Source organism: Choloepus didactylus, chromosome X, assembly GCF_015220235.1.
Source record: "Choloepus didactylus isolate mChoDid1 chromosome X, mChoDid1.pri, whole genome shotgun sequence".
Taxonomy (NCBI): domain Eukaryota; kingdom Metazoa; phylum Chordata; class Mammalia; order Pilosa; family Megalonychidae; genus Choloepus; species Choloepus didactylus.
The window spans coordinates 151,156,421-151,171,586 of NC_051334.1; the positions used below are offsets into that span (position 1 = coordinate 151,156,421).

Sequence of the window (15,166 nt, forward strand, 5' to 3'; positions counted from 1 at the left end):
TAAACACTGAAAAAAACTGCTCTGGATAAAGGAATCCAAACCCAAGGAGTTGTGTAAAATTTTCTCCTTGACTTTTAATTTTTTTATTGTGGTTGCTGGGAGAAAATAGCATGCAACACCCAGCAATTACTAAGTCATTTCCCACTGTAATATAATTTCAAATAGAAATCTAACAAAGCCTATGTTGAGAATTAGAAACTTACTCATAAACTGTTGTCCATCCATTTTCATTACTTTTGGTAGCTAGAAGCCCCGTGTTTCCTGGATAGGTCATCAAGGCCAGATTGTAGCCTTGGGCAGATACTCTTTTCAGGACTCCATTGCTGCTTATGGTGAGCCAATACACCTGCCCTCCAGGCACCACAAGCCACAGGGGCATTCCACCTGCATCACGGCGAATGTGCACAGAATTGCCATTGCTGCTGGTAATTGCGCCCAAGTCACCTTCAGCATTGTAGGTGAAGTTATATATAAAGTCCCTCGTTATAAGGTTTAGGGTGTGCAGGTGGGTTCCATTGATGGTAAACTGGTAAAGTTCCTGGTCAGCAGGTGAGGCAATCTCATAAAGGTTCATGTCATTCAGGTGGGCTTGGTTCCTGCTGATAGAACGAATTCGGATGTTCCCAAGGTCGGCCACATAGAGGGTACCATCAGGCGACACTGCTAAGGAAGAAGGGGCTTTCATCTTTGCATCTTTGGCATAGCCACCATCACCTGTGGGAGAAAGATCCTTAATTTAGTAATCACAAGCATCTATATGAACATATCATGTACAGAAAGCACTGTGCATCAAGAATCATTTAAAGGGAATAATCAGTGAGCCAACATTCTCTGCATGCCCCCTTGACAAATTTGAAACCCATTATTCAAAAACTGTAATTCTTGACTTGAACAGTAAGATGTAATTATCTCAGTTACAACAATTTTGTGAAATCCTCAATCCTACTATTCAGAATCTATTGAATTACAAGATACAAGAATAGCAAATAATGGAAGTTACACAAAATTTGGCTGGAAATCCATGAGACTGAAGGCTGTCAACGCTTGTAGAACTGTCTCAGGAATTTCCAATCCTGTGAATAGAGGCCCTTTCTTTTATTAATTCCCATTGTCAGATTGTCAAAGTACACTGTTTGTAAGTGCAACAGTGATTCAGAACATCAAATTTGATAACTGGAATAAACATTAGATTTGCCTTGAAAGAAAGATATAAATTAATGAAACAGCTATAAAACCAATTGTCTGGGAAAACATTGGAAATATTGATCAAAAAGTCTTATCAACCAAATTGCTTGCTCCTGATTCCTTTGGCTCAAGGAAAGGCAAAGGTTAAGTGGACCATTTGGGCCCGGATGAGCAGTTTAATAGGACTGCATGTAGTGTGGATGGATTTCCACATCCTGGCAATAAATTTTTCTGTTGACATTTAGAGGACTGTTTGCTATTTGGAATACCCACTCCATGTTCTGTGGAAAAGGTTTCTTTTCCCCATTTCAATCAGAAGTAAAGGACTCTATTGGTTATGAAGAAAGTTATGGATTTTTTAAAAACTAATGTAAGTGGCAGACCAATGTCCTGGGAACCCTCCATTTTGAGATTTTCATTTCATCCCATTATCCTCAAAGCAGTCTGCTCCTAGTCCCTTTGAGTCTCAAATAGCACATCTTGTTCATCTGAAAACCAGCCACTCAGAGGAAATAATTTTTCCCTAGGTAAATGAGTGGATCTTCCCATGGTTTCCCTTTGTCCAAACTACAAATAATATGATCTTACATTTGTATAGTGGTCCTAACTTTTTAGAGTATTATCATTTTTATTATACAAGTTTATCCTTAAAACAGCAAGGTGATATAACTGAGGCAAGTGATATCTCTAACAAATGAGGCAAGAGAATCATGAGGAGGTTTTGTGGCTTTCCTGGAGTCACACGACGAATCTTTTGCAAAACTACAACCAGGTACTAGGCTATTTGACTCCTAACACATTGCTTTCTCCACTAGTTCATACCAATATTCACAAGCAATATTTTCATTTTACTTTTCACTTTTTTTAGTGTACATTTTTCTTTTGAAAACAGAGAGGGGAGCTGATGAATTGTTAAAAAGGTCATACCTGAAAAACAGTCACAATTGGGATCAATTTTGCAGTCACAGTCAGTGGGAGCGCCAGCTATGATGGAGATCTCCCCATTGGTGGTTACTTGCTGAATGCGGTTTACTTTTCTCTCGTCCGTTTCAGCTATGAAGAGCAGCCCACTGTGGGAGACACTGATGGCCCTAGCCGACTCCAGAGTGGAGTGAATTGCCACTTTGCTGACCAAGAAATGATCGATGCCTGGCACCTGGCAGTGAATAGGGCGCCCTGCAATGATCCGCACACGCCTGTTCTCAGAAATTTGCAGCACAATGTTGTTATCCAAGACATACAATGAATTGTCCATGGGATTGACTGCAAGGTCTGTCGGCCACTCTAATCGCACCTTTGAAAAGAACAAAAGACATGCCATTAGTTACCATGTCTTTTCAGGAGCAGTTTTACCTTGAAAGAAAAATTGGCTTATTGGTTTCCCATCCTTTATGAATTTCAGCAAAGTTGATGCTCTCTGGAAAAGTTGGGGAATGGTTAATTAAATATTCTGGTAAACAGGTTTATCATTTATGCCATTTCCAACATAATGCAAGTTTTGTTCAGTAATTCCATTAGGATCCTCTAGAGCAGTGGTTCTCAGAAAGTGGTCTCTGAATCAGCAGCAACAATATCCCCTGGGAGCTTATTAGACATACAGATTCTCAGGCCCACCCCAGACCTATTTAATCAGAAACTGTGTGGGTAGGGGCCAAGCCATCTATGTTTTAACAAATTTTCCAGGTGATTTTGATGCACACTCACGCTTGAAGACCACTGCTCTAGGGCCTCTGGGTTGCTATGGTACATAAATCTGTTTCACTGTCTTGGAGATGCATGGAAGGGCAAAGTCATAGAGGTCCATAGACAACAGAGTGCTGGAGAAACCAGATTCTGCTCTATCAGCAACCTTTTGGGACAGGAACTGTCATCAACCTAGACCTAGCATCCCTCTTGTAGAATACACAGGTATAGTTGATTTGGAATCTTAGGTTGTAATTCACTGCTTATCTAGCTTGATTTGGTTTACTTGCCTCCCTTTTCTCAGCAAAGAAACAGATTGCTTTCTTCTTTTCTTGAATGTTTGCTGAGTACTTTCTCTGGGCTAAGCCCCAGGTAGACTTTGGGGATTCAAAAGATGACTAGCACATAGCTTCTGACCTTAAGTGGCTTATGGTTTAGTAGAAGTCTTGAAGGAGCCATTGGGCAATTACTCCCCATGTTATGAGAAGGAGGTGGCACAGGAAGTATGAGAGGAGTCACCCAGACTGGGAGTCAGAAGGCAAGATGTTCCCAGAGAAGGTGGTACGTGAGCAGGATCTGGAATGATCAGTAGGAGAGGAAAGGGGTTGAAATGGGGTGGGAGGGTGGGGGGCAGAGATGAGGGCAATCTAGGTAGAGGGAACAGCATGGGTGAAGTCTCAGAGGTTATAGAAAGCATGGCCCACTTAGGTTACTACAAACAATTCAGTAAGGATAATATAGGCTGAGTGTATGGGAAATGTGATAGATGAGAATCAGGAAGTAGACAGTGGCCAGGTAATGGAGGGATGTATATGTCCAGCTTGATTCTGATGGATATGGTAAACCATTGAAGGACTTTAAGTAGGGATGCAACATAGATTTGGGTTCTAGAGGGATCACATTGGCTGCTACTGAGACCATATTTAGAGAAGAAGTTGACATGTGAGGCAGGTAGACAGATGGGAGGCTCCTGCTGTGGTCCAGGTAAGGGATTATGGTGGCTTGAACTAGAATGATAACAGTGGGGATGGAGAGTAGTAGATGAATTTGAGACATGTTAAGGAGTTAGAAGCAAGAGGACTAGGTTCTGTGTGTAAGTGTGTGTGTCTTGTACATCTTGTGCCAAGTGCTGTGCTAGGCATTTATGACACACAGGCCAACCAAACATGGCTCCACTCTAGTTCCTTCCTGGACACAGGAGTTGGTCTCAATGCCTGTCCTGACATCTCCCTGATAGCTGCTATTCATCATCGTGCACTTCTCAGAGAACTGTGTTCCACCCCACTCCCAACCCTACCACTCACTTGTTCTGTGCTTTATTTCTCTTCCCTTAGGCTAGACAAAGACAGAAAAATCTATCTCATCCCTGGCCAAAACAGTAACAGTAATGTAGCCACTCTTCTTTTTGCCTTGAGTGAAAGGCCAAGGAAGGCTATGTTTGTCTCATGGAATCTGAAAGTCTGAAAACAAGATAGGGGCTGTCATTGCATTGTGAGGCCCCCTATTTCTCTGGCTTAAACGGGCCTTACATGCAGTAGGTAATGAAGTAGATAAAGGCCATTTTGAGGTAAGGTTATTCCTCTAACCTGTCTTTTGAGGGAGGGCAATTGGTGATGTTGTAAAGAAGACAAAGATTGTCTTGGACCTCCCCTCTTGAACCATTTGGGACTCTGCCCCCATCTCTGAGTGCCTCTTCTAGACATCCAGCAACCTTACTCTGTCCTCATGTCTCTGGGTGCCCTTGACCTCCACATAGGCTGGCCTTCTCTGGTCAGTACCATATTCCTCTGGAAACTAGGAATTTGAGTGTTAATGAGGTATAAAGCTGAGCTGTTATGCATGTTCTACAGAGCCTTTCACACTGAGGCCTTTGGATAAACCCTAAACACCAACCTTACCAGCTCCCGGAGTAGTCTGCTGGGATGTGTTCCTCAGCACAAAGTTTGAAGCTTTTGCATGTCAGTGCCCTGCAACCATGAGGGAGAATGAGCGCCTGCTGCTGTTTAGGGCTTCGACGCCAACTCAGGCATGTGCCGCCACCTTGGACCTCTATATACACTAGCATGCTTGTATAGAAGCTGCCTATGTGCCTTGGTTCTATGGAGCACGGTTCCCCAGGCAATAAACTGGGGCTGGCTTGGGAATAGGAAATGAATTTATTTCAGTACAGCACTCCTATTTTGATCAAATCTGAAGTCAGTGGCCCAGAAAAAAAAAAAACCTGGTAGAAATGACATTCTAATTATCCCCACTCTAAGGCCAAGCAGAGGCCAGGATGGCATATACCTGGCAGGAGTCAAGGAAGGAACATGTTTTAGACTCTGTCCTCAGCAGTCAAGGCTGCTTCTGAGATAAAGGCTGGGAGTTGGAAGATAAGCTGTTAAATTCTCCAACTCACCCAACCCGATTTAAGCCAATACTGTTGGTGTCATGTTTATGAGATTTAATATTGCCTGAAAAATACACGCTCTATTGTGTCCGTTTGTTTTATTGTTCATTGAATAAGTCACCCTCTGGCAGTTTCTTGTGACTAAAGTAGCCTATGTGCTTCTGAGACACTTTCTATACAAACTACACTGAATCCTTCTAATTCCCTTTTGATTTGGCTGGGCAGCTTGTCTGTGAAATCTGCTCAGATGAAAGATGTGTGCCTACTTAGTAGTCTCCAGTCTGACTTTTCAGAAGCTGAACCTTTTCACCTTTCTTAGGTTGTCAGTTCTTTTTATGTCCTTCTAATGTTAAATACTCCTGTTTCCAGGTAATTTTTCAAGGAACTGGTGCCTTACACGTACATAATAAAAACACTATATTTACAACCAAGACATTTCCATAACACAAAACCTAACATATTGAATGGAGTGTTTAAGATGTTTCTGGCAGTCAGAATTGGCATCTGTTAGTTGCAGAGAGACCCTAGAATTATATGCTACCAAGATGGGGCTAAGGTTAACCCCTCAAGCCACTAGGCATTTGTCCAAGAGGTTTCTGGGGGCAAATAAATACTTTATGAAGGTGGGAGCAGAAAGAGATGGACTAGTAGCAATGAAGCTCTGGAAACTTTGTCTAGTGAGTTTCCCTACAGGGAAACCATTTGACCTAATTTGTGGTGGTTGCCCCATCTTGTAAAAATACATTAATTTGTTTGAAATGTCAAAGTGTATTTAAACTAACTAGCATTAAAGGTCACTGGTCTAGCTGCCAGATGGTGGAATGTGCCCTTCTCCCAATTCCCTTCCCTGAGAAATAACTCTGAAACAGAAAGGAGCTCTTGGTCTGGATATCAACTGTTGACAGCACTGTCTTCCTCTGCTATATGAAAACTTGCCTTGAGGGAAGTTGACTCTTAGGTAAACCAGTTCCATGTTTGGTTTAAAGATTGAACTAATTCCAACATGAGTAGCAGATAAAGCATCAGAATTCTATAGGGAAAAATCCATGTGTAAAAGCAATATCTAAATATTAACCCTTGAATAGATTAAAAGAGACAATTCATTAATTATAAATTTAATCCCACAATGCTGGCATGAACCATAATTTGTAGGCTTGGACTCTCTCTAATGGAGAGATATTGGTTCTACCTCTTAGTAGTTGTGTAGCTCTGGGAAAATTAGACTTTATGGGTCTCTAGTTTCCTCATCTGTAATAAGGAAAAAGGCTAATGATAGTATAACCCTAAGGGTTATGGTATAGATTAAATGAGATAGGGATTGTTCCGGTTTGCTAATGCTGCCAGAATGCAAAATACCAGAAATGGGTTGGCTTTTATAAAGGGGGTTTATTTGGTTACAAAGTTACAGTCTTAAGGCCATAAAGTGTCCAAGGTAAGGCATCAACGATAGGGTACCTTCACTGGAGAAAGGCCATTGGCATCTGGAAAACCTCTGTTAGCTGGGTGGGAAGGCACTTGGCTGGCATCTGCTTGCTCCCAGGTTGTGTTTTAAAATGGCATTCTCCAAAATGTCAATGTCAGCTTTTCAACGGCCATCTTCAAAATGTCTCTGTAAGCTGCTGCAGCTCTCCAAAATGTCACTCTCAGTTGCTCTGAGGTCCCTCTGTTTGGGAGCTCTTTTTATAGGACTCCAGTGAACTAATCAACACCCACCCTGAATGGGCGGGGCCACATTTCCATGGAAACATTCAATCAAGAGGTCACACCTTAATCAAAGGTGTCACTCAGTTGGGTGGGTCACATCTCCATGGAAACACTCAATCAGAAGGTTCCAACCTAATCAACACTAATACGTCTGCCCCCACAAGATTGCATTAAAGAACATGGCTTTTCCTGGGGGACATAATATATCCAAACTGGCACAGGGATGTAAAATCCTCAGCCCAGTGCCTGGCACAGAGTAAGCAATGGCAAGTGGTTTTAATGTTAATAATGATTTTATGGTCTCAGAGCTTTAGAACTAGAAGGAACCAAGTTCATTTACCATTGAATGTCATTCATTTCAGCTGTGTTTCCCAGCCTTCAGCTGTCTATATATTATCTTTATGAATTTTGCCTTATCCATATACCACCTGCCCATTATTGACAATGTTTTTTATTTAAATTGACCTATGTTTAAAATGTAAATAGGAGCTATCCCTTCCTTTGAACTGGTCCTAATCAATAGCATCTATAAAATTACAGGGCCCTCATCTGAGTCATCAATAGAAGTCGCTACTGCTTATTGAGAGTTTCCTATGTGCCAGGCACTTTACATGGATTTTACTTTATATTCTTAGAGCAATCACTTGGAGAAGAAACTGTTACTACCCCCATTTTCAGATATGTGCTCTTAACTCCTATGCTGTCTGACTCCTTATTCAGAGCAGTAGGCATGTTTCTTTACTCTCTACTTGCCAAGTCTAGCCTCCCCCTTACCCATTGTGAATCAATATAAAGTTTGCTTTCTTAGCTGAGAAGGTCAAAGCTCACTAAGAGTCAAGTGGGTACCAACTAAGTGCTAGGCACTGTTATAAAGGTAAATAAAACAGGTCCCTGCCTTTGATTAGTTCGTAGCCAAGTAGGAGAAGGCAGTTACAGAAATAGGTCATTTCAATATAATCCGGTTAAGTGCTAACATAGATGTATGCAAAGGGTGACATGGAAACACAGAGGAGGGATTTCTGGGCAAGATTTCTAAAAGAGAAATGTAAACTTAATCTTGGAGAATGACGCAAAGTTTTCCATCCAGATGAAGCAAGGTGGGAAGAGTGATCTCAACAGAGGGAGAATGAACAAAAGCACAGAAGCATGAAACTATATGGGAGTGGGAGAACAAAAACTGGTATTATTTGAGCATAAAGTAGGTCAGGTAGTAGTGGTAAATAAAGTTTCAAGTTTTCCAGGGACTAGATCAGGAGTTTCTCCACCAAGACACTATTGATATTTGGGGCCAGATAATTCTTTGCTACTCTCCTGTGCAATGTAGGGTGTTCATCAATATCGTAGCCTCTATCTACTAGCTGCCAGTAGCACTGTCCCACAGGCCCCCTAAGTTATGAGAACCAAAAATTGTTTCCAGACATTGTCAAATATCCCCTGAGGGGCAAAATTTTCCCTTGTTGAGTACCACTAGAGTAAGTCATGGAGGGCTGTGTATTCTAAGGGCTTTAGGCTTAAACTATGGGTTTTGAAGAGTCACTAAAGGTCATTAAAGTGGGGAACTTACACTGTCATAATACTATTTTAGAAAGATCAGATAGGCTGCTGTTTGAGGACAGGCTGGAGTGAGACCAGACCAGAGGCAGGAGGACCAATTTGGAGGCCAGCCATTCACCGCTGCATTCATTCATTAATATATTCTTTCATTCAATCATCTGAGATATGTGAGTACTGATACCCACAGATACAGTCTCTGCCTTCATAGTGCTTAGAGGCTGGAGAACTGCTTCTCATTCTTTTTTTTTTTTTTTTTTTTTTGATTTATAGAGCTCTTTGAGAATCTGATGAAAGCTACTGATGCTCTCCATAAAAAAAGGCACAAATGTAGTGGGTGATGTGGTTAAGATCCCTGACAATGGAGCTAAGACTGGGTTAAAAATTCTGGATTCATCATTTTCTAGTTCTGTAATCTTGGAGAAAATCATTTAACATCTCTCAGCCTCAGTTTCCTCATCTAGAAATTTGGTATAGTAATAGCATCTTCCCAAAGATTTGATATAAAAACTAGATGAAAAAAAATCTATTTAAAACATTAGCCTGGTACATAAAAAGAGCTCTGTGAAGACTAGCTTCTTTTATTATGGAACATGCCTATATTTCCTCTAGTTCCTGTTTGACTATTGCAATGTTACTTCCTTGGCTATCTCATGATAGTCACATCCTTTCATGGTTTTCTCTCCTTCTGCTTCACCAGCCACTTCCTCCTTGTTCATTTATTTTATTCCTCAAGAATCCTTCTAAGCTATGTGTCCTCCAAGAAATATTTGACTTCTATTGGGATATATTATTTCACATACATTTGTTGGCTAATTCTATGGCTAATATTTTAGCTTATTACTCAAAACCCCCACTGTTATTTGTGACAGTACTCCTGGTACAATTTCAAGTACAGAACATGCTACTTTAATTATTTTCCTTTCTTCTGCCAACAAATGCCTAATGATCCAATGCTAGGTGCTATGCTAGACACTCAGGATCAAGCTCTAACCAAGATAGACTGGGTTCCTGCCCTCATGGAGTTTACAGTCTTGATGATCTCATTTCCCTTATTTTCCATTATGTACAAAGATTAATAGTATAGAGCAGTAGAAGATTTCTACTCCTTTCCATCTATTTTAAGAAATTAACTTTCATGGAATAACATAAAAAAATTTCAGGATTGTAATTATATTTTATAGCTGCCATTAAGTGCTAATAACTTTCTTCTCAGAGTTCAACTGTGCTGAGGAAACCAGTTGTTTCTTAAAAGGACCTGTCCTCCCATCCCAAACATGATACTTCTAATCTTCTTCTTTCACTACATTTGGAGCCTTATGGTTCATTTAATAAATGACTCTGCTTGATTTTCATCTCTGAAACCTCTTCAGTAGGAATTTCCAGGAAGTGTGTGATTATCTCTTGTGTAGTGTGCCATCCCTGGGGAAGATACAGTGATGGAACTGAGTGCTCTCTGCCAGGTGTTCTGCCAGCTACACATTAGATCTCACTATGCTTCTAAAAGCTGACAACTCCAGATTGTTAGCATCACTTTTTGTCAGTTTTCAAATGGCCTTCTCGTTTCTTGACATTGATACTCTCTGAGCTCCTTCAAATTTATAATAAAGGGGAAAAAGCCATCCAGAGAAAGTTTGGTTTTCTGCAGACTGAAGGCATGATGACGCCTTTTAACGTGATGGTCTCTATTGATCCTGTCTTTAAAAAGTGGAAATTAATAGAAGATGAAATACACCAGGATTACATGGCCTGTCAACAGGCAAATTATTTCCAATTATCTGAGATCCACTCTTGTGTCTCTGCATAATGGCTGAAGAGTTTTAAGAACCTCTCAACCTTTGGTCAAATGTATCATCATGATTTGTCTCCATCACTGCCAAATTAGAATAACTGATTTCAGTTGCATTATTCATTGCAAATAAAACGTCAGGAGCAATTTAACCAAGATAAACACTGGACTTATCTTTAGAATTATTCTGCTACGGACAGTTTAGATTGGATCGCATCTATACCAATGTTCCTAAAACATTTTGGAAGTGGAGGAAACAAAGCAAAGCAAACAAACAAAAAAGTCGTCAGGTGGAACTGGTGAATTTCATCTTCTAGTAATTTCTGCATTTAAAAAACACTATCAATAGGAGCGCATGCTTTCCAACTATAGAAAACCAAACTTTCTCCAGATGGCTTTTCTCTCCTGTTTCTAAATTTGAATAAGGTCAGACAGTAACAGCCCCAAAACAAAACATTGAATCTGTGGTTATTAAGATGTCTAGTGGCAGAAACTGCTAGGTTTCCCCAATTTTTTAGCTGGGTACATTGTTGGCCAGAATAGAAGAAATTCCCAGCCTTCTTTGCAATTAGCTGTAGCTATGCGATAAAGTTTCAGGCAAAAGAAGTAAGAAGGAGTGTGGAATGGGACTTCCTATAAGACCATGAAAGGAGAGCTGACCCAACTGGAGGGAGTTAGCTTTTTGCCCTTCCTTTCATCCTGCAATATGGATATGCTGGCAAGAATTTTAGCAGACATCTTGGACCATGTGGAGACCTTAAAAATAGAAGTCATATGCTAGGATGGTGGAATAGAAATGCATGAACCCATGTCCCAGATAACATCATGGAGTTGCCCTCCTAGTCCTGGGCTGTACCTCTAGTCCTACTGCTATCTCTTGCTTAAGTCACACATATGCTGAGATTTTCTGTTATTCTCAGTTGAATATGAGCATAGTGAAGACACTGCTCTGTTAAGCTTTGGTCTTGACTAAACTACTGACTACACCATTATGATCAATCTGGTTTAACAAATTTCTGGTTTAACATGTCTGGATAAATCACCCGTGTTTGCAAAATTAAATTAAATTGAAATAAATTAATGTCTGAAAGTGACTGAGATGTGTCAGAGTCCACTAGGGTAGCCCTTTGTTAAAAGAATGACTAATTGCTCAAACTTAGATATTAACTTCAAGCATTCTTGACTAGTGCTCAATCTCTGGGCACTTTATGCTGCTCTTTCAGCTCCATGACTCATTCAGATCCAATACTTCTCCATTATATTTAAATACTTATTTGCCTTCCTATGTCCTCTTCTAGGACTGTGAATCCTCAACGGATGAGGTCTCATTTATATTTGTATTCCCAGTATTTGGCATTGCAGTTGGTAAATGTTTGTTGAATAAAAACAGAATTGCTTCATTGATTGTAACATCTTGAGTCCATGAAAATATTTTTAAAAATTATAACATGCAATTGGGCTATAAGCAAAACTATTTTTCATCAACAAGTTTGGGCCAATAAATCTGGGTTTTCAGAGATCTAGTGAGGTTAGTGGGGAGTTGTCATATTTCCCCAAAGAAGTATATTTCCTAATTCTCCCATGTTTTAACTTTCTGAAATGAGGGTGCGACTTATAATCAATAAGTACATTTAATGGAGTGATTCTCCTCACCTACCTATGATTATCAAATTGATGATATGTCTTACAATCCATGGTATCTTAGAATGGAGGGAATGTGGCATTTCCATTTTGGTCCTGGGACTTTCGGAATCCCATAGACCCTTTTTGGTAGTCCATGAGATCAAAATGTTTTTTCTAATAATTCTATTGGCTTCTTTTCTTCTTTTTATGAGTGTACAACAGAGTTTTGCAGAGACTACCTGAGGCTCATATATCCTTGTGTTTTAAAAATTTCACAGTTTTAATTCCTAATAAGGTAAATCTTGATAGATACAAAAAATCTCTTCAGGGTCCTGAGACTAAAAAGTTTGAGAATGGCTATCCTACAAGAAAGAAACAGTGAAAGAAGCCATTCTGTGATATAAGAGTTTCCTTCAAAGCTCACTAAGAAAAGAGCAAATATGTTTCCCTTCCAAGAGGGCTCCTGGGCCCATTGGCCCTGCCCAAAAGCACACTGACAGGATGGCCGAAAATCTTTACTTCCTCTGAAGACCCAAGGCCTTGGTGCTATAAACATTTGGTGTTATAAAGATGAGTGTTACAAAAGTTTGTTCTTACAGGATCCCTCAGAGCAATCAGCATGTACACACTCTCCATGAGTCTGCTGTGTAATTGCCACTACCTCATCTTCATAACAGGCATAATTGCTCTGAGTTTCCATCTACCCCTTCTTGCATCTCCTCTCTGAAGCCTCAATTTTGGAAATGGCACTTGTGAATACCCAGAATGTTTAACCACTTCTAGTTTTGAATTTATAGTCAAAGTCATCTATCAGCAGGAGATGAAAGTCCAGTGTGAAAACTACAGAATATCCTTCAAGACTCCACAGCTAATTTGTTTGCAAATTTGTCATTGTATGAACATATTGTGCATGATGCTACTTGCAGATTTACTGTTTGTATCTCTCTGTATTTTGGGTTTTATCATGCAAGTTGAAGAACTTAATACCTTCAACACTCCTGGGGGTAGGGAGATGAACAGGAAAGCTTTACCTTTTTTTTTGAGTCTCTATTTCAATTTAATTTTACATGTTTTTTTAAAAAATACTTATTGTGTACCCAGCACTATGGGGGATACAAATGTAGAAGCAGAGACAGCTAGAGAACAGTCCAAGGTAATATGTAATCAAATATAAGGCTGGGTGATAGAGCCATAAATTCTGAGAGAATTTAGAGCAAGGAGAGAACTGTAGGTGTTTGTATTGTAGGAGATAGGACTCTTGAGTTCCTGAGAATGAAGGCTTTGCCTGCAGCAGAGCCAGGGACTTATGAAGAAGTCTCTGAAATCATTTTGCAGAGTTTTTTCTCCTGAAAAGTTTCAGAAACTTGTCTGTTGCAGGTCGTTAATATAGCATTGGCACCACAGGATAGACCAAGCTTCCAATTCCCTTTGGCACTGAAATCAATTTATAGGCCAGAAGTATTGCATGGCTTTTATGAAATGGTCTGATTTCATTGATCAGCCACTCTGAGATTATGTTTTCATTTCTGTAGCTACTGCTAACCCTTCTTTCTGGTATAATATTTCAGGAAGAAACTATTAAAAATTTTACTATGAAGATGTTAAGCTGTAAGTGGACGGGGCTCTGAAAGGGAAGAGAAACATCACAACTCGTGGTTGCTCTACTTAAAAGTTCATTTCAAGTTACACTAGAATTCTACAGATTGTCTTTCTCATCTTAACTCTCTAATGTTTCCAAATGATAAGGACACTAATACTAGCAGATGGCCTAATGAACATTTAGAGGGAAGATTTAACTGGTCGTATTTTCATTAGGCCTCCAGTGTGCTTCCAGGTTTTGCCCACCACTTCCCTGTGTGTATTACAAAATAGCACACACTCAACAGATGGCCCAATTCAGGCCTCATGTTTTCAGAACTCTGGAAATTGGCCACCTGACCACTTACCATGTGTATAGAATGCTTTATGGAAGCATGCGGGCTATATACCTAGCCTAAACAAAATTAAAAAATGGTGATGAATATTGAGTACCTTAGCTTCAACAAGAGGGGAGTCCAAATCATTCTCACAAACACATTGAACAGCTCTGGTTGAGGTCCCCCAATAACAATGTCTTGTGGATTCAGTAATGATGAAATCTTCTGTGGCAAACAGTCCATTCTAATGAATGTTTCATCCAAACTGTAGGCATATCTGAGTGACTCCAGCAGCAAGAATGACATGGATATAACACCTCACTGCAAAACATGCTGGTTATTAAGCTATTGTCTCATAGCTCCAAACCCACCCCTTTAAATATATTGCTTTGTGATGTTGGGTTTGGGACTCTGTAAACAACATTTCTCTTTGTCAGCTGGATTTCTGATAGGTCCCAGCAATATGGAAAATAAAGAGTCTAGGAGGCTAGAGAAGGGAAAAGGGACTTGCTCCTTCCTGCTTGATTTCTGTTTTTGTCAGCATTGCCCCAGTAGTAGCCCTTCATCTTGGCAGGAGTAGCTGGCTACACTTTCCAGCTCCTTTCAGTACTCCAAGAATTGGTCTCATCATACTCAGAGGTACCAGAAGGCTGCTAGCTGGCTGCTTCTTCTCAGAGGTCTAGGTGCCACCTCTGTGGAGTAAATCCTCTGAGTTTCGAGGTTCTGACAATCCCAACTTCTTCCCTTTGTTTCTCCAGCCTTAGAGATGGTGGCTGCTTCCTGCAGATATTATGGTTTTTTCAGCCCTCTAACATCTTTGCAACCCATTCCCTATATTAAATTCTCTCTGTTAAAATAACAATTGTGGTTTCTGTTTTTCTGACTGGATGTTGACTTCGCAGCATGAACCTATATACAAGGATAGAGAAAGAGCAATACACTCTGGTAGGCCAGCAGTAACAGAAAACTAGGAAAGATGGTCTGGGAACTTCCTAAGTATATAGGCACTATAGTTGCCATGTTCAGAAAATAAGTTAAAATAAGTCCACTGTGCTTGGACTCTGTGAAGTTGGTTGTGATTGACTTTAACCAGAGTGTCTCTTATTCTTGGGAACTGCCATGTTGATGTCATTGTTCTCCAGAAACTTCTTATTCCCATGATTTTTGAGCATGATTTCATGTTGGATCATGCTACTCTCTCATATGTCTTTTGGAGACAGATTTCTGAGCTTAATGGTTCATGAGGTTGGCCCATGGCAATATTTCATATGTGCTTAGAATGAATTTGTTTATAAATAGCAATACATTGGGTATTCACTACTAAAC

The 15,166-nt window shown here is 40.1% G+C and overlaps 1 protein-coding gene across 1 annotated transcript in view; it reads right to left on the reverse strand.

The window, feature by feature from the left end:
* The window catches only part of TENM1 (teneurin transmembrane protein 1), a 388,184-nt gene that overhangs the window by 53,729 nt on the left and 319,289 nt on the right, over positions 1-15,166 (reverse strand). Inside the window, exons 15-16 of the mRNA XM_037821365.1 lie at positions 2,113-2,479; positions 204-714 (exon numbers count right to left, since the gene is read on the reverse strand). Of these exons, the coding sequence (XP_037677293.1) occupies positions 204-714; positions 2,113-2,479 (878 nt within the window). The remainder of the gene's footprint in view (positions 1-203; positions 715-2,112; positions 2,480-15,166) is intronic.